Source organism: Halichoerus grypus, chromosome 14 (genome assembly GCF_964656455.1).
Source record: "Halichoerus grypus chromosome 14, mHalGry1.hap1.1, whole genome shotgun sequence".
NCBI lineage: Eukaryota > Metazoa > Chordata > Mammalia > Carnivora > Phocidae > Halichoerus > Halichoerus grypus.
This window is the reverse complement of record NC_135725.1, coordinates 93294740-93312048: the sequence shown is the minus strand read 5'-3', so window position 1 is coordinate 93312048 and position 17309 is coordinate 93294740. Positions and strand designations below refer to the sequence as shown.

The 17309-nt window shown below is 63.7% G+C and overlaps 3 protein-coding genes across 5 annotated transcripts; 2 read left to right on the top strand and 1 right to left on the bottom strand.

Annotated features, from left to right (window-relative positions):
• Window positions 1-1231: 1231 nt before the first annotated feature.
• Window positions 1232-2850, bottom strand: SSNA1 (SS nuclear autoantigen 1). The gene is made up of 3 exons (XM_036064918.2): window positions 2693-2850; window positions 2019-2218; window positions 1232-1773 (listed from the first exon to the last, which is right to left on the bottom strand). Exons 1-3 carry the CDS (start codon window positions 2742-2744, stop codon window positions 1663-1665), a joined length of 363 nt encoding a protein of 120 aa, XP_035920811.1. The 5' UTR covers window positions 2745-2850; the 3' UTR covers window positions 1232-1662.
• On the top strand, window positions 2848-13872 carry ANAPC2 (anaphase promoting complex subunit 2). 3 transcript variants are annotated; one of them, XM_036064911.2, is made up of 13 exons: window positions 2849-3020; window positions 3205-3827; window positions 4771-4903; window positions 5869-6043; window positions 6432-6551; window positions 6946-7063; window positions 8122-8303; window positions 8651-8792; window positions 9104-9179; window positions 9270-9473; window positions 12971-13100; window positions 13249-13484; window positions 13582-13872. In XM_036064911.2, exons 1-13 carry the CDS (start codon window positions 2916-2918, stop codon window positions 13792-13794), a joined length of 2457 nt encoding a protein of 818 aa, XP_035920804.1. In that variant the 5' UTR covers window positions 2849-2915; the 3' UTR covers window positions 13795-13872. The 3 variants fall into 3 exon arrangements, with proteins under 3 accessions (XP_035920805.1, XP_077918198.1, XP_035920804.1); XM_036064912.2 differs by lacking the exon at window positions 13249-13484 and having other exon boundaries at window positions 2848-3020; XM_078062072.1 differs by lacking the exon at window positions 13582-13872 and having other exon boundaries at window positions 2848-3020; window positions 13332-13478.
• Window positions 13873-14018: 146 nt separating this feature from the next.
• TMEM210 (transmembrane protein 210) lies at window positions 14019-17267 on the top strand. The gene is made up of 4 exons (XM_036064917.2): window positions 14019-16361; window positions 16505-16640; window positions 16816-16845; window positions 17019-17267. The coding sequence occupies exons 1-4, from the start codon at window positions 16274-16276 to the stop codon at window positions 17215-17217; spliced, it is 453 nt and encodes a 150-aa protein (XP_035920810.1). The 5' UTR covers window positions 14019-16273; the 3' UTR covers window positions 17218-17267.
• The last annotated feature ends 42 nt before the right edge of the window (window positions 17268-17309 follow it).

Sequence of the window (17309 nt, the reverse complement as noted above, 5' to 3'; positions counted from 1 at the left end):
GAGGCCCTGGCAGTGGGGAGGAGGGTACGTGGGAGCCTGGCTAGGACGTCTGTGCCCAGGTATGGGGGTGGCCCTGTGTGGCACCCCCACACATTGCAATCCCGGTGGTCCAGGCGTTCACTCCCTACCACCCCCTTGTCTGGGAGAGGGACCTTCCTGCGAGCACTTCTGGCCTTTGGGGCCGCCCCCTCCCAACCAGGGCTGACATAGTGGGAGCTGTGGTGGGAGGGGCACTTCAGGCTTGCTCTGGGGTCTGGCACTCTGGCAGGATGGGAGTGCTTGGGAGGGGATGAGGAGCGGGCAGGGGGTGGGCAGAGCCTCCTGTGTGGCTCAGAAAGCTACCTGACCCACAGGAACCTGCAGCAAGGTTGTGGCAGGCAGACCACTTCCCTGGGGTCGGTGCTAGCGGCTGGCAGGCAGACCCAGCAGATCCCGAGCGGTGATGGGAGATGCAGAGCCGCCTGCTCAGCAGCAGCCTGGAGCTGGGGAACTGGGGCTGTTTACGGTCCAGGCACTGAACACAAGTGTATCCCCCCTGAAGAGTCAAGCCCATGAGGAATGCTGCCTGGCCAAGCTTGGGAAGGAGGAGGGTGTTTTTAGTGTTTTCCTGGGCGGGGTGGGCCCGGGTTTTTCCAGACCCTCTCAAGCAATACATGCTTCCCAAACCTGCCTAACCCCTCCAAGCAGTAGTTGTAGGGACCCCATAGGGGCTGACAGGCCAGCAGATGGTCGCAGAGAGGACTCGGGATGGAGGACTGGGCCCCAGGCAGCGTGGAAGGCTGGAAGCGTGCGTGCTTGGTGTGACCAGGGACAGTGGGAAGCAGCGGAGCCACTGGGCTAAGTTCAGAATCCTGGAGCTGGGGGGTGGCAGCCCTGTCTGGAGGCCCTGTGCCGAGAGCGCATCTCCCTGGGCCAGGCCTTGTGCTGGTCATAGGGCATGACACAGACCAGGACCAATAGACAGACCACCTCCCAAAGGGTAGGCTAAGTGGAGTTGGGGAAGAGGGGCCAGCAGCCCTGGTGGGGAGAAAGAGTGGGTGACAAGGTCACAGGAAATGCTCAAGGGTATCCTCAACTCTGTCTTCAAAGCCAACAGGTCTTGTTATAGGAAAAGCCACTCCAGGCTTTCCTCCCCCGAGGAGGAGCCGTACCACAGCTGGGCAGGGGCTCATATTGATTCTGGGGGTGTCCGGCAGTCCTACACTCAGAACACAGACCACAGGCAGTAGCGTATCTTTACAAAGACAATCTTTATTGACGGTCATAGGCTACCAGGCCAAGCTCCAAGGTGGAGGGCCCCAGCCCCTCGCCCACTCCCCTGGCCTGGGCACCATGGTGAGCGCACTGCCATGGTGCTGAGACTAGGGAGCAGGGTTTACTGGCAGCACAGGGGGATGTGGGGTCCTCAGGCCCTGAGCAGGAGTGACCCAGAGCCTGGCCTCACCAAATCCTGCAGGGCCAGGACCCCTACCTGGTGGGCTGTGCCCAGGGCTGTCCTCATCACCTGGGGCGGGTGGAGTTGGCAACGGCCTCTTGGTACCCAAGACAGTGAAAGGAAGCAGCTGCTACCGTGAAGAGCAAAGACACGTAGAAGACAGATTGTCGGAGGCCCAGCCATTGACGGGTTCGGGGGAGGGGTAGGCCCCTCCGTCCTACCGCCGGTCAGCTGTCCTTGCCCCCGCCGCCGCTCTTCTGCTCTGAAGCTGTGGCCTTGGTCAAGTTCCCAGCTTCCCTCTTCAGGACACTGAGCAGAGTCTGCGAGCTCTCCAGGATCTGCAAACAGACGTGTGATGGTCACCACCGTTCCACCGTCAGGAAACTCCCACCGGGCCAGCGCCAGCCCCTGGGGCAGAAGCACGGAGAGGAAGCCCCCGAGGGGAGGGTCGGACAGGGTCAGCAGGGCCCCTTTCCCCTGAGTCTAGCCCAAAGGCCCTCGCACCCTGGGAAGCCAGGCTAGGTTAGCTCCGGCCAGCCCGCATGCAGCCCCCGCCCACCCCGCCAGGTGCCGCGAGCCCCACCTTTAGGTAGGCGGCTTCTGTCTCCGCGATGGTCCGGTCAAACTCGTTGCGAGAGGCAATCTTGCGCGCCAGGTTCTCATTGACTCGAGCCAGTTTCTCCGTCAGCTGCCTCACCTCATTCTGCAGCCGCTGCTTCTCATCCTCCTCCTGCTGGATCTGCCGACACAGCTCCTCTCGCTTCTGGCACAACTCCTCGATGCCTGGGGGAGGGCCGAGGGGAGGGCAGGCGCTGTGGACCCAGGGCAGGAAGGAGCGCAGCACCCCTCCCACTCTGGAGCCCACCGCCTGCTACGAGAGAAGCGTGCTGGAGGGCCCAGTGCTGGCCGGGCCACCTTCCACCCGAGCCAGGCTGGTGTCCCACCTCCCAGGGGTTCTAGAGTCAAGGAAAGCCCAGCACCAGACCATCGGGCGTGCGCCGGGGAGGCAGTGCGCGCTCCAGCGGTCCGTTCTTGCGCTCACTCCGCAGACACCCAGCGCCAGGTGTGTGCGGCACGGCGGCTGTGCGCCGGGCGCGCCCGCACGGCCTCCGGTGCCGTCCGAGCCGAGACCCCCACGCACGGACCATGCACCCCGCTCGGCCACGCGCGGCCGGCCCGCTACCGCCTGGGCCTGCAAGCCGGCGAGCCCCGCGCCCTCCCAGCCCGCCCGGTGCACCCCGCCGCGCGGTCGCTCACACTTGACCAGCTCGTTGTTGTAATTCTGCAGCGCCGCGCCCTGCTGGGTCATGGTCGCCGCCGGGGCCGCGACCACTCCAACCGCCGCTACCGCATCGCCGCTCGCGCCTGCGCGCTGCCTTGGGACAGCGCGCCCTCCGATACGTCACCGCCGCGCGCCTCTCGTGTGCGTCATCGCGGCGCGCCGCGCCTGGTGGGTCTGGGAAGCTAGGGGGCCGCACAGATGGCGGCGGCGGTGCGCGACGGCGACCCCGGGCCTGCACAGGAGCTGTTGGTGGCCTGGAACACCGTGAGCACCGGGCTGGTGCCGCCGGCCGCTTTGGGACTGGTGAGGCCCCGGAAGAGGGCGGCGGGCCCGCGCGGGGCCCCCGGGACGTCCACCCTGGGGTTCGTTAGGCTCCGCGGGCAACCTAGCGTCGGTTGCAGCTTCCCCTCCGCCCCGTCCCTTCCCCGCTTGTCCCCGCCTGTCCCCGCCCTTCCCACCTGCAGTCTGCGTTCCCTCCTCACTCCAGGCGTCCTCCCGGACCAGCGGTGCGGTGCCGCCGAAGGAGGAGGAGCTCCGGGCGGCGGTGGAGGTTTTGAGGGGCCACGGCCTGCATTCGGTCCTGGAGGAGTGGTTTGTGGAGGTGCTGCAGAACGACCTGCAGGCCAACATCTCCCTCGAGTTCTGGAATACCATCTCGCAGCGTGAGAACTGCGCAGACGAGCCTCAGTGCCTTCTGCTTCTGCTTGACGCTTTCGGCCTGCTGGAGAGCCGGCTGGATCCCTACCTGCACAGCCTGGAGCTGCTGGAGAAGTGGACTCGCCTGGGCTTGCTGATGGGCGCAGGCGCTCAGGGGCTGCGGGAGAAAGTCCACACCACGTTGCGGGGCGTCCTGTTCTTTTCCACTCCCAGAACCTTTCAGGAGATGATTCAGCGCCTCTACGGTCGCTTTTTGAGAGTGTACATGCAGAGTAAGCGGAAGGGGGAGGGGGGCACAGACCCGGAGCTGGAGGGAGAGTTGGACAGCAGGTACGCCCGGCGGCGCTACTACCGGCTCCTGCAGAGCCCGCTGTGCGCGGGGTGCGGCGGCGACAAACAGCAGTGCTGGTGCCGCCAGGCCCTGGAGCAGTTTCACCAGCTCAGCCAGGCCCTGTGAGTACTCGCGCCTGTGTGGCTGCGCCTTGCCCCTGTTCTTGACTCAGTTACTGTCCCGGGTCCAGCTGGCCTCTTTAGCGACTGGTGAGCTGGCTGGGGGCGGGGGGCATGACAAAGGGAGGGTCCCTAGGATCTCTGTGCCGTGAACTTCTACGTCCTGTGCTGGACACAGGTGTGTCTCTGCCACGCACATTAGCCCCAGGTTTCCCACTTTATCTGCACTAAGATCCTACGTGATTCCAAATTTCCTGGGCCAGGTAGATTTCGGCTCTGCCTTGTGTAGGCTCTCCAGGAAAAGGATGGCATCTATTCTCCCCTGTAATTGCAAAAGTGGGCTTACTTTTTTTACTTTTTACAGCACAAGCTGGGGATTAGGCCAACATGCTGCGCAAGCAGATTGCCTTTCCAGCCTTTTAAAGAGGAAAGGATTTTGTTGCTGTTAAAGCCAGGCTCTGACCTATGGGCCTTTTGTCCTTTGTGGTTGCTTATAATGATTTTGTCACATTGAGTGAAGCGGCAGCAGTGGTTAGGAAGGGAGTGGTCTTGTTGCTGGCAGAGGGAGGGAGGCCCTGTATGGCTTCTGCTGGGTTCATCCCAGATGAAAGATGCACAGAAATGTTCTTTCTCCTCTTTTCTTGAGTCCCTTTGCCGTTGTGGACCAGGGTCTGTACCGAAACGCCTGACTGGGGACGTCTGTACTCACGTGGTGTATTTAGCTGTTGTTTCAGAGCCGTGTTTAGGAGATGAGGCTTTGGCCCTGAGAGCCAAACCCAGTGCTCACATGAGGAAGGCCATGTCTAACCCGGGCAGAGAGGCCAGCTGGGGAGGGCAGGGCTCTGTCCTCCCATCAACTTTTTCTTGAAGCCTTTGTTACTGAGGGCACTGGATGTGGGGGAAAGGAGCGTGGTCTGCATGCTCCATGGGCAGGGCTCTCTTCCAGACACAGGCTCAGTCTGTTGGAGCGGGTCAGTGCCGAGGCTGTGACCACCACCCTGCACCAGGTGACCAGGGAGAGGATGGAGGACCGCTGCCGGGGCGAGTATGAGCGCTCCTTCCTGCGTGAGTTCCACAAGGTAAGGACAGCCCCTCAGGCCCTGTCCCTCGGGGGTTGTAGAAGAGGTTTCTGGCAAACCTGACCCCCTGGTTTCAGAAGCAGCGAAACTATGGAGACTTGGGTGAACGAGGACCTGGCTGGTGGTCAAAGCTGTCTTGGTGCTGGGTGAAGGCTGGCCCTTCCCAGCCTTCCTTGGTGACAGTGAGAAGGAGCCTGTGACGTGTCAGTGAGGTCTGAGCGGAATCACTTGGCTGGGGGCAGTGCCAAGGTCTAGGGTGTCCCAGTGAGGGCTCTCGGGGCACCCATCCTGTTGGGGGCATGGTCTGGGGCTCTGTTCTGGACTCACCAGAGCTGTGAAGGTGCTGGGTCCAACCACGGGACTGTCCAGCCTGCTCCTATTTTTTGCCTATTCTCTTCCACCGTCTCCTGAGAATGCAGATTAACTGTGATGGAGAATCAAAGCAAGTGTCCCTACAGCAGTGGTCTTGAGTGGCTGTGAGCCCAGAGGCCTGGCTGGGGTACCTGTGTGGTCCCCGCGTAGCAGGGCATCCAGATATTCTCATTAGTGGCTGTGTAGTTTGTGGGAGAACGTATACATCCCGGGGTCCATGTGGCCACGTTGCCTATACACGCACGTGTGCTCGGAAGGGTCCTTACATCTGTCTGCTGTGGCTAGTCAGGTACATGGCCCACAGGGTGTGTCTGTCCACCGAGTCAGAGGTGAGCATTCTCTCCGTGCCCTGCATCAGGGCCACTGTTGCCAGAGATAAGTCTGGGCACTGATGCTCTTAGGGTGTGGGGGCACACTGATGGAAGGCCTGGGGTGCCCCCTTTGGGCCCATTATCCTGCTGATTTCGATGTGCTCCTACTCCAGAGCAGGCGGCCTTGGGGACTGCCCAGGGCTGTGTGGCTTCTCCTGGCCTCTGTTCCACGTCAGGCTGGGGCTCAGCACCTTACCTCCCACCCCTGTGCTCTTCCAACAGTGGATCGAGAGGGTGGTGGGCTGGCTGGGCAAGGTATTCCTGCAGGATGGTCCAGCCAGGCCCGCATCCCCTGAGGCTGGCAACACACTGCGTCGCTGGCGCTGCCACGTGCAGAGGTTCTTCTACCGAATCTACGCCAGCCTACGCATCGAGGAGCTCTTCAGCATCATCCGAGGTTGGCCCCCTGCCCTCTGGAGTAGCCCACCTTCCCTGGGCCTTTGCCCTTCAGATCTGGCAGGCGGTGAGGGGCGCTTGGGCAGAGCGGGGGCCTGTCAGCGTGGGCTGCCCCCAGCTCAGTGTCTGGGTCAGGGCAGGTGTGGCAGGGCAGTGGACAGGGCTTCTGGGTGTCCACACTCATTCTCTCAGCCTCACGTCCCTGCTCTGTCCTTCTGCACCACGGGGGGTGCGGGCACAGGAGGGCGCAAGGATGACCTGAAGCACCTAGCAGGTGTTTCTCGGGGTTACCGAGTGGAGGTGCGGCTGCTCAGCCTCTGGGCCCTGCCGACTGGTGTCCTTTGTTGCACGCACAGTGTGTGTGTGCAAGGGCTGGTGCTCTTCTGCAGACTTCCCGGACTCGCGGCCAGCCATTGAGGACCTCAAGTACTGTCTGGAGAGGACTGACCAGAGGCAGCAGCTGCTCCTGTCCCTCAAGGCTGCCCTGGAGACGCGCCTCCTCCATCCAGGTGCCGAAGCTGCTGCCTGAGAGTCCGGCTCCCTGCCCCGGGGCCTGTGTAGGGCGTGGGTTTGTGCAGTCCTCAGGAGGGCCAGGGCACTCCACTTCATCCTCCCTTGAAGGGAGTCATGGGAAGTGAGGGGTGTGGCCTAGAGGCAGAGGTGATGCATGATCCCTTCAGAACAGACCACCCGGTGAGCGGGGGCTAGGATCTTGGAAAATTCTGGGGAAAGCACCCGAGAGTTGGGGGAGAAGGGGCCCGCGTCCTGCATGCCACACTGGTTTCCTGGGGAGTGCGGTCACAGTGGCGACCGGAAGCCCGCCGGGCCAGGGTGCAGCTGCTCGCTTGTGGAGCCACCACTCCTGGGTGCTGTGGGGACTCCCATCCTCCCTCCTGGCCGTAGGTGTGAACACCTGCGACATCATCACCCTCTACATATCTGCCATCAAGGCCCTGCGTGTACTAGACCCATCCATGGTCATCCTGGAGGTGGCCTGTGAGCCCATTCGCCGCTACCTGAGGTGAGCGCCGCGGGCAGGCCCCGGGGACCGGATCCGACTTGGGGCCTAGTCTCCTGGCTCCATGCACGCAGCCAAGCTCCCCTGGGTCCTCTTGGGCCACGTGGCCTGGCCCCAAGGCCAGGGCTCCTTCCTCTTGCTGGTGCACCTGTTGCCCAGTGCGCAGACCCTGGCCCCACCGTGCACCCCTGCCCTCTGTCCCTTCCCCTCCTCCCAGCCCAGAGAGGCCCCCAGACCCTGGGCTCAGTGTTTCCTGCAACGAGGCCCGGGGACTGCCGGCTGGGCTCTCAGAGAACATGTGTGAGCGGGTGCCCCACCCATGGCACAACTGCCCAGAAACCCCTCGGAATGGTGGAGACTCAGGGCTGGGGCCGGAGCTGTCCTGACTCACATCTGCTGCCTCTTGGTGGGAGGCGCCTGGTCTCGGTTCTGTCTTGTTTTTTGTTTTTTGTTTTAAGATTTTATTTATTTTGAGAAAGAGAGAGAGTGTGTGCACCAGCAGGGGAGAGGGGGAGAGGGAGAGGGAGAAGCAGAACCCCTGCTGAGCAGGGAGCCCAACGCAGGACTCAGTCCCAGGACCCCGGGATCATGACCTGAGCCGAAGGCAAATGCTTCACTGACTGAGCCCCCCAGGCGCCTTGGTTTTGTCTTATTATTTCAATTCTTGGTGTTCCCAGAAAATGGTGGGTTTTTATTTTATTTTTAGTATCATTATTTTTTTTTTAAAGATTTTATTTATTTATCTGACAGAGAGAGACACAGCGAGAGAGGGAACACAAGCAGGGGGAGGGGGAGAGGGAGAAGCAGGCTTCCCACCGAGCAGGGAGCCCGACGCGGGGCTCGATCCCAGGACCCTGGGATCACGACCTGAGCCGAAGGCAGACGCTTGACGACTGAGCCGCCCAGGCGCCCCTCATTATTATCTTTTGAGAAGAGTCTGGTAGACGTACTTAAAGCATGTGGCCGGAAGGCACTGGCTGCCGTGGGTGAGGTGGGGTGTGCGGCTAGTGAGGCGAACAGGGAGAGGTGCTGTGAGAGCCAGCAGTACCCACATTTGGCAGGACGCGGGAGGACACGGTGCGGCAGATTGTGGCTGGGCTGACGGGGGACTCAGACGGGACAGGGGACTTGGCTGTTGAGCTGTCCAAGACCGATCCGGCGAGTCTGGAGACGGGTCAGGACAGTGAGGATGACTCTGGCGAGCCCGAGGACTGGGTCCCCGACCCCGTGGATGCTGATCCAGGTCAGTGCCCGCCGGCCCTGCCAGGCTCCGCATTGTGGGGGAGGCCCTAGTAAGGTCGGTGCTCTGGCCTAGAGTTTGTCTCCACACGTGCCCCGAGGCTTGAGGGGGTCGGCTGTCCCCGCCCAACCCAGCCTGTTCCCCAGAGCGCTTCTGCTGCTTGAGTGGGCCCACGGGGGCCTGAGACCCCATCCCGGTTGCTAGAAGAGCAGGTTCGCAGGCAGCCTGGGCCCCACCCAACCCGCCCCTACCCTGGGATCTGAGCCTGGGCCTCATGGGCATGGCAGGGTGGGCCCCGGCTGGACCCAGATGGTGCTTCCTCAGTGGCACCCCGCCCCCGTGCTGTGCAGGGAAGTCCAGCTCCAAGCGGCGCTCCTCGGACATCATCAGCCTGCTGGTCAGCATCTATGGCAGCAAGGATCTCTTCATCAACGAGTACCGCTCGTTGCTGGCTGACCGCCTCCTGCACCAGTTCAGCTTCAGCCCTGAACGGTGAGGCTTGCGAGCGGCCGCTGGGCTGCTGAAGGAAGCTGCGTCGCTGATGCCAAGCAAGCACTGGCCTGTGCTCAGCCGTGGTCCTGGGGAGGCCTGGGCGGAGGCGGCCCAGGAGCTTGGGGAGCCAGGTGCCCGGGCACTCCCAGGCCTCCACTGGGATGGAGCAGGCCCAGGGTCTGGATGGCTGGAGATGCACTTCCCAACTCTCCTCCTGGCCTGGGGGTGTCCTTGCATCGGTGGGGGCGGGTGCCCGTGCAGCCTCTCTGGGTGGGGGCACGCCACACCCCCTCAGAGATGCCTCTTTCCAGGGAGATCCGCAACGTGGAGCTGCTGAAGCTGCGCTTTGGCGAGGCTCCGATGCACTTCTGTGAAGTCATGCTGAAGGTGGGCACCCAGGGCTCCCCGCCCACCTGGCCCAGCCTCACCTCCAGCACAGTCCAGGGGCTTTTGCGACACCTAGCTCTTCCCCCCCAGGACATGGCAGATTCCCGTCGCATCAATGCCAACATCCGTGAGGAGGACGAGAAGCGGCCCGCAGAGGAGCAGCCACCTTTTGGGGTCTATGCTGTCATCCTGTCCAGCGAGTTCTGGCCGCCCTTCAAGGACGAGAAGCTGGAGGTCCCCGAGGACATCAGGGAGGCCCTCGAGGTCTACTGCAAGAAGTACGAGAAGCTGAAGGTACCGTCCACACCTCCCTGTGTCAGGAACCAGGGGGCAGGCGACCCTTCCACCCATGCTGTGCAACAAGCTGGGTGTGGCCTATCCCTGTAGTCCTCTCCGGACCTCTCTGCCTTGGGGCGGGAGGGCGTGGCCCACGTTGTGCTCCGTTAGGAACCCATGCACGTGTGCACGTGGGTGCTTCCCCACACTATACTACGAGAGGGGCCGGGTGGCTCATGCCCCCCCACCCTTCTGGGCTTCCTCTTCCACTGTCTCTCCTCTGGTATCTCAGAACCAGGGGCTGGGGTGCCGGGCTTGTCCCAGGGAAAGTCAGGGAGCTGTGTCTGCTCGGTGGGTGTCTGCCTCCAGGAAATCTCCAGTCGCCCATGAGGCACTTGACTTCCAGCACCCTGCCCTGTCCCTGCCACTGCCCAGCTTGCTTCCCTAGGAGCTGCTTTCCCAGGCCCCAGGGCACTAGAGGACCAGGACTATGCTCTTTGCTGTTGGGGCCTTGACGGCCTAGGACTCGGGCAGGAGGAGAGAGAGGGGAGCGCTGCAGGACGTGTGGGGTAGTCCGGAGCCCACCAGAGTCCGATGTGCTGAGTGCAGAGCCCACTCCCTCTGGGAGTGCAGGTGGCAGGTGTGGGCAGGTGGAGCCTAGTGTGGGCAGGGATTAACGGCACGAAGAACCCTTCCTTGCAGGGATGGCTCAGTGGAGACGTGTCTGGAGAGAGCGGGGAGCTAGGGTACCTGTCCTAGGTTTCTGGGGACTGGTGAAACAGGTTCTGGGGCATTCGGTCTAATAAGTGAGTTGTGGGGCTTGAGGGGCTGCTGGGTTCCCGAGCAGAGGACAAGTCTGGTGGGTGCCTAGGGAGCAGAGCCTGAGCCCTGGGACCATCTGGAGCAGCTCCAGAGACGGGCCAGCAGCCAGGGCTTGAGGAGCCCTCAGGACGGAGCCCTGGGAGGGAGACCAGTTGGCTGGGGTATGGAGGAGTTGGTGGGGGGGGGGGTGGGCAGCAGAGCCAGGTAGTGGGAGGGACAGTGGGTTCTCCAGGTTTGCTGTTCTAGGCCAAGGAAGCTAGTTCTGGAGGGAGGAGGGCTCCCTTCCAGAGACAGGCAAGGGCAGGAGCAAGGCAAGGGGTTCTGGAGTGGGGAGGCAGAACAGGGGCGGGCCGTATTCAGGGGCAGCACCGCACAGGGCTGCGAGGGTCTGTGTGGCTCTCACTGGCTCCCGCTGGGCCATTTCACCACCCCGTGGTTTCTGCTCCTGACTGTGGTGAGGTGCTTGCTCTGGAGCCTGCCTGCTGGGCACCCCCACCTCTCCCTGGTTGAGGACATCTGTGTGCTGGCTGCCTTCCCCCTGCCCCTTCTGGCTGCCTTGTTGGCATGCCGCCACCGCCAGGAGAGACCCCACGACCTCCCACAGGGGTCTCGCCGTGGGTCCCGGGAAGGCTCAGGCCTGATGCACCTGCCGTGATGACCAAGGTTCAGCCTGCTTTGTCTTAACTCCGACTGGATCCTAGAGTGGCGGGGGCAGGCCCCAGGGCTGTGCTGGAGCTCAGGCCTGTGGCCATAGTGTCTCTGCCTCCCGCCAAGTGAACTCTGGGCCCGAGGATCATGCTGGACACGTGTGGGTGGCTGTGCAGCCCACAGAGTAGCCTGTGCTTTCTGCTGCTGGGCCTCACATCTGCCGGTTGGAGTGGTGGCTGTAGGGTCACGGCCTCGGAGCCAGAGGGCCTGTCCGTGGCAGCTAAAAGTCCAAAATCGAGTGATCGGTCGTAGGGCTGCACCCTCTCCAGAGCCTCCGGGGGACGACTCTTCCTGCCTCTTCCAGCTTCTGGTGGCTCCAGGCATCGTGTAACTTGTGGCCACATCAGTCACCTTCTGCCTCTTTTGTCACGTGGCATTCTCCCCGTGTCTCTCTCCACTTTCTTGTTAGAGGACACCAGCCATATTGGGTCAAGGCCCACTCTGTTCCAGTGAGCTCATTGGAACAAATTGAATGTGTGATGACCTGATTTCCAGATAAGCTTACGTCCTGAGTTACTGGGGGTAGGACTTTAGCATCTTTTTGAGGGACACAATTCCACCTGCAACAGTCCACCTTCCAGCCCCCCTGAAATTCATGTCCTTCCCACATGCAAAACACATTCAAGCCACATCCCCAGAAGTCTTAACCCTTCCAGCAATGACTCCAAGTTCACAGCAGCCCCAAAGTTCAGCATCTAAGTAGCATCTGAATTGTTGCAGCTCGTTCTGGCCAGGGTTCCTCTCCGGCTGCGAACCTGGGAGAGCGGACAGGTAGTTGCTGCTTCCACAGTGTGTTTGTGGGAAGGTATGGGGCAGACTCTGCACTCCAAGAGGAAGACTTCTGAAGGAAGCTTCGGGTCGCAGCCCCCAAGCAAGTTCGAAAGCCAGTGGAAGAACTTGTGTGACCTCATGGTTGTGTTCCCAGCCTGCCGGCCAGGCCTCCACACCACACCCCTGCGTGCAGAGCCAGGCTCTCCCGTGGCTCCCCCTCCCTCTCAGCGCAGGCTGTTGTAAAACTCTCTGGAGCCTTGTCCATTCCTACGCACCCCCTTTCTGGACAGCCCGTCTCCATCCTGGCTCTTCTGGGGCTGCCGGTGGGCTCCCGCATCAGTGTAGGTCTCTGGTGCCCTTGGGGCTCTGTGTCGCGCGCGCACGGAGCACCCCTGCACGGTCCAGGCTCGCGTGCTGCTGCGCGCAGCCCTCCCACACTTCCTCAGTCCGGCTGCTCACACGGGCTCTGCCACTGCCTGGCGGGGTCGCACGTTCTCGTTTGACACCTCCCCAGCGTGGCTTTCCTGGCAACTTTCCCTTCGGGGCAGTGCAGCCATCATGAGCGTGCGGCTTGTGCTCCCAGCCTCCGCCCCGCCCCCGATTCCGTGGACTCCCACATTCCTGGGTATTCGCTACAGCGGCACCCGCTTCGCGGGACCAGAATGTGTGCCTTTCTTGTGGCTGCCAGAACAAAGTGCCACAACAAGGGTCCTCAGAACAAGCTTTTCCTCTGTTTGCAGGGCAGCGTGGAGGCCAGGGTGTCAGCAGGGTGAGGGCTGGTCCTTCCTGCCCCCCCGGCATCGGGGAGCGGGTTTGCAGGCCTCGCTTGGTGCCTCTTGGCTGTGGCTGCGTCCCTGCAGTCTCTGCCTCTGTCCTCACCTCCCCCCTCCGAGGACGCTGACCGTGTTCCGTCAGGGCCCCCGGCACGCCACATGACCTCATCTTAACTGGCCCCACCTGCCATGACCCCGTCTCCAGCTCAGGTCACACTCTGGGGCCCTGGGGGTTAGGACGCGGACGTGTTTCTCAGAGGCCGCGGGGGTCTGTCAGTGCACACTGACCGAGCTGGCTGAGCGGGTGGGAGCCAGAGCCCTGTCCTCTCCTCCCGCTGCCGCTGACGGCCCCGCGGGGGCAGGTCGGGGAGCCCTTCGCTCCCTGGTGCAGGGCCGCGGGGCGGCCGGTGCTGACTCCGTGCTGACTCCGGCCCTCCCCAGGCCATGCGGACCCTCAGCTGGAAGCACACCCTGGGTCTGGTGACCATGGACGTGGAGCTGGCTGACCGCACCCTGTCTGTGGCGGTGACTCCCGTGCAGGCGGTGGTCTTGCTGTACTTCCAGGACCAAGGTGAGCCCACTGACCCCTCGCCGGCCGGCCCCAGCCATGCCCCCCCGTGCCAGCCCCCCGGTCCTGCTGGCCTCCAGGAAGCTGGGGGGGATGGGCAGGGGGCTTGGCCTCGCCCCATGTGCCCAGTGCTCGCGGCCGCTCCACACAGCCAGCTGGGCCCTGGAGGAGCTGAGCAAGGTGGTGAAGATGCCCGTGGCGCTGCTACGGCGGCGCATGTCCGTGTGGCTGCAGCAGGGCGTGCTGCGTGAGGAGCCCGCCGGCACCTTCTCTGTGGTGGAGGAGGAGCGGCCCCAGGACCGGGACAGCATGGTGCTCATCGACAGCGACGAGGAGAGCGACTCGGGCATGGCCTCGCAGGCGGACCAGAAGGAGGAGGAGCTGCTGGTGCGGCTGTGCTGGGGGGCGGCGGCCGGCTTGGCCCTGGCGAGGTGGCAGCCCGGCGGGTGGCGGCCCGACTGCCGGCTGGTCTCTGTCTCCCCAGCTTTTCTGGACGTACATCCAGGCCATGCTGACCAACCTGGAGAGCCTGTCGCTGGAGCGCATCTACAGCATGCTGCGCATGTTTGTGGTGACCGGCCCCGCGCTGGCCGAGATCGACCTGCAGGAGCTGCAGGGCTTCCTGCAGAAGAAGGTGCGTGACCAGCAGCTCGTCTACTCGGCCGGCGTCTACCGCCTGCCCAAGAGCTGCAGCTGAGGCGCCCCGCGGGGCCCTTCCCGCACCACCCACCCCACCCGCCCCCAGAGTGCAGAGTAAAGCGAATGGTTCTCTATCCTTTCCCTGTCCTGGTGGCTTTGTGGCCCATCATGAGCTTGTGGGCCAGGTTGTCCCTCCAGACCGAACTCTCCACCCCCACTCAGCAGGACCTGGCTCCCTGGGAGCAGGTGAGGGGAGACATGAGTGGCCGGGCCCAGTCCTGGCCTGCACACCTGTGTTTGAGCTCCAGGCCCAGAGTCCTGGCACATGGGTGTCCCTAGGCCACACCAGCTGGGGAAGGCCCACCTCTGAGCCTGAAGCTCAGGCAGGAGCACACCGGAGGCTTCCAGCCCCAAGCCTCGCTCTGGCCTTTGGAAGGAGCCGTTGGGTGCTCGCTTCGGCAGCACATATACTAAAATTGGAAGGAGCCGTTGGGTCACCCGCCCTCTTCCTGGCCTGAGGCTCCAAGGCTGTTGCTGGGACACGTGGACGCCACTGGGATGTGTGAGATGGGCAGGCAGCTGAGCGTGCCCTGATGGACCAAGAACTCCCCACGTCTGCAGCAGGAGGGGCTGGCTATTTGTGGCTCACAGTGAAGCTGGTTTCTGTGCTCTCAGGCACGTGGTCGGGAGCACACCGGGGCCTCAGTGCTCAGAGTACAGTTGAAGACCCTGTGAAACCAGTCTTCCCAGTGCAGCTGGGGGGCCAGCAGTGTCCAGAGCACACACAGGGTCCTGTGCAAGGGGTTTTGGGGGCCTGGCACTGCCCCAGCCCTGAGGTCCCAGGAGGCAGGGAAGGGTGTAGGCTCCACCCAGGCCGGTGCCACGGCCTCCGATGCTGGGAGCTCCCTCTAGCTGGTGGCGCTGGTCCTCCCAGGCCCTTTGGAAAGAGCGTCCACTCCTGCTCCCACCTGCCCGGGGTGCCTTCCCAGGCCTGGAGCCATGCCTGTTGCCCCTACACACTCTTGGGTCCCCCCCCCCGGCTGTCTTCCAGGGCCTACCCCCACTTCTCCACTTGGGCCTGTTGCTCAGGGCCCTGCGGCCAGCCCTGTTCTGGGACTTCCCTTTCTTACCCCAGAGTGTTCTGTTGGCCACGGGTTTGGAGGACAACGTGGTGGGAACAGGTGTGTAGTCGTAGCAGCCGACCTCTCCCTCTCCTGGACTCTGCCCACCACCGAGGCTGCTGAGCCGTGCTCACTAGAAGAGGGGCCTCCCGCTTTCCTCCGGGTTCTGGTGGGGGCCCAGGAGGAGGCTCTGACAGCCCACATTCCCTCCAGGCGGAAGGCCGCCTGGCACTGGGCTGAGTGTACCTTTGTCGTCCTAACCAGGGTGCAAACCTGCCAGACCGGCCTGGCAGGGGGCTGCGTCTGCTTCTGGGCACGGCACTCCTGCTTCCCGTCCCTTCCGACTTGGTTTGTGGATTAATGTGGTAAAAAAGCTGTGTCTTGGGTCACAGCATTACTCATCAGGCCAGAAACCGCTGGCTGGTCCCTGAGGGCTCCCCTAGGAGGGGCCACCTCTGTCTGGAGTCAGGGAGGTCCCCAGCGAGCAGGGGTCAGCTGGGGCCCCTCTGCACGCTTGCCCCTGGCGCCCTGCGGGGTCAGCTGTGCGGTGGGGCACTTCCTCCTGCTGCCTGGGTGGTTTGCTTGGCCGGGTCCTTAGGGGAGGAGGGAGGAGGCCTCAGGGTGGAGAGGCAGTGCAGGAGACCAGGGAGGAGGCTGAGGTTAACTCTAAAGATGCCATCCTGCAGGTGGGTCCCTTAGGCAGCGCTTGTTGGGTGGCAGGAAGATGCACCAGGAAGCAGCCCTCAGAGGGTCAGCTGGGCTCCCACTTGAAGGACACCTAAGCTGGAGCCTCAGATGCTACCTGTAGCCGCTTCTGAGCCAGGCGCACCCGGAGGATGTGCTGGGGAGACCTGTGGGCAGTGCCCACCTCTCCTGGGGGGTTGAAGAACCCCTGGAGGTTCCTCCGGACCTGAGCATTGCTGGGGCGTGGGTGTGGGCAGGACCCTCCCCAGGACAGCCCGCGTGAGGGAGGGCAGTGAGCACAGGTCCACGCCTTGCCCCCCCTTGGCCCCTGCTTGTCCCAGCCCCGGGGATCCTGAGAGAGGAACCGGGGCCTGTGCTGCGCGCTCTGGGCCCCCCGGGGTTTCCAGGCCACTGTCTCCACCTTCCCAGGGGCCTAGACGTGGGTTCCACCCCCTTCCCCACGAAGCACCGCCCCCCCAGGCCAGGGCAGCCCCATCCTTGCCTTGGCCTTGGGTCCGGCAGGGCACTCAGAAGTGGCTCCCAGGCCCCTCTCCACCCTCCCTGCCCCACCCTGGGGCTGCCTGCCCAGGGCTCCTCCACTCGGGCCCCGAGCTCAAGTGAAGCTCCAGCCGAAGCCCTGCCCCCACCCGCTCTGCTTCAGGGCCCCACTGTGAGGTCAGCGCCTTCCGATGGGTTCCGTCCGGAGGCGTGTGGTGGGGCTGGGGGCTGGACATGGCCCCCTGTCCCCAGCCTGACTCCTGCCTGGTCGGCAGCCCCCTTGGCCTCCTACGTTTGTCCCTTTTGCTCATCCCTGCGGCAGGTGCCTCCTCCTGCCCCGAGCCCCGCCCCTGCGAGGGCCCCTCCCGTACCCTTCTGGGGGCCGCCAGGGTGAGGGGCGGCCCTGGGGGTCCTCCGCTGGCCGGTGACGAGGGCCCCTCGGCCGCACGGGCCCTGTCTCTGCAGCTGGGACGTACTGCGAGTGCAGCCTCGGCCTCAGCCGCGAGGCCCTCATTGCCCTGCTCGTGGTGCTGGCGGGCATAGGTGCCAGTTGCCTCTGCGGCCTGGTCATCGTGGCAGTCGGTGTCATGAGAGCCAAGAGGTGCATGAGCCCGGGGCTGGGAGGGCGGCTGGGGGCCGCAGGGCCGTGCTGGGGGACGGTGGGGGTCACCGGGAGCCGGGACGCCGTTTCCCAGGCTGGGCTGTGGAGAGGCGGGGGGTGGGGGCACGTCTGGGCTCTGTTGCTCCAGGATTCACACCTCCCCTTGTCCCTCCAGTGAGCCATGCCCCAGACACACGAGCAGCAGGTGAGTAACCTCAGGGGAAGCCCACAGGTGAGCCGCGCCCCTGCTTCCTGCCCCTGGGAGGTGCGGGGGGTCACAGATGGGTCAGGAGCACCGGCTGGAGGCCCGGGCCCGCCCTCTCGAGGCCTGTGCTGGTGGCTGCCTGCAGCCAGCCTGAGCCGGCCCCTGTCGTGCAGGTTGGTGGGGCACTACGGAGTCCAGGAAGATCGCATGGACCTGCACTCCGTGCAAGTGGAGTCCCATGTCATGGACCCCGACCTGGAGGTCTCCATGCTGCCGCCCCTGGACGAACAAGGCCTCATGGCCATTCCCATGGACCCTATGGCCCCAAACATGACTGTGGAGGGGGAGTTCCCTCTCAGCCCCCCAACCTGAGTAGGGCTGCAGGCAGCCTGGGGGAGGGGAATTAAACAGTATTCAGTGCTTCTGCCCTGTCCTCCCTGCAGGCTCGTCCTCGAGCCGCGGTG

Bases quoted from the DNA above. Each gene is read 5' to 3' on its own strand.
- ANAPC2 (XM_036064911.2), top strand. From the start codon at position 2,916: ATGGCGGCGGCGGTGCGCGACGGCGACCCCGGGCCTGCACAGGAGCTG. The intron at 6,552-6,945 runs GTGCCGAAGCTG...TCCTGGCCGTAG, and splicing joins GACGCGCCTCCTCCATCCAG to GTGTGAACACCTGCGACATC. The intron at 7,064-8,121 runs GTGAGCGCCGCG...CACATTTGGCAG, and splicing joins CCCATTCGCCGCTACCTGAG to GACGCGGGAGGACACGGTGC.
- SSNA1 (XM_036064918.2), bottom strand. From the start codon at position 2,744: ATGACCCAGCAGGGCGCGGCGCTGCAGAATTACAACAACGAGCTGGTC. The intron at 2,219-2,692 runs GTGAGCGACCGC...GCCCTCCCCCAG, and splicing joins CAACAACGAGCTGGTCAAGT to GCATCGAGGAGTTGTGCCAG. The intron at 1,774-2,018 runs GTGGGGCTCGCG...GTCTGTTTGCAG, and splicing joins CAGAAGCCGCCTACCTAAAG to ATCCTGGAGAGCTCGCAGAC.
- TMEM210 (XM_036064917.2), top strand. From the start codon at position 16,274: ATGGCCCCCTGTCCCCAGCCTGACTCCTGCCTGGTCGGCAGCCCCCTT. The intron at 16,641-16,815 runs GTGCATGAGCCC...TTGTCCCTCCAG, and splicing joins GGTGTCATGAGAGCCAAGAG to TGAGCCATGCCCCAGACACA. The intron at 16,846-17,018 runs GTGAGTAACCTC...CCTGTCGTGCAG, and splicing joins CCCAGACACACGAGCAGCAG to GTTGGTGGGGCACTACGGAG.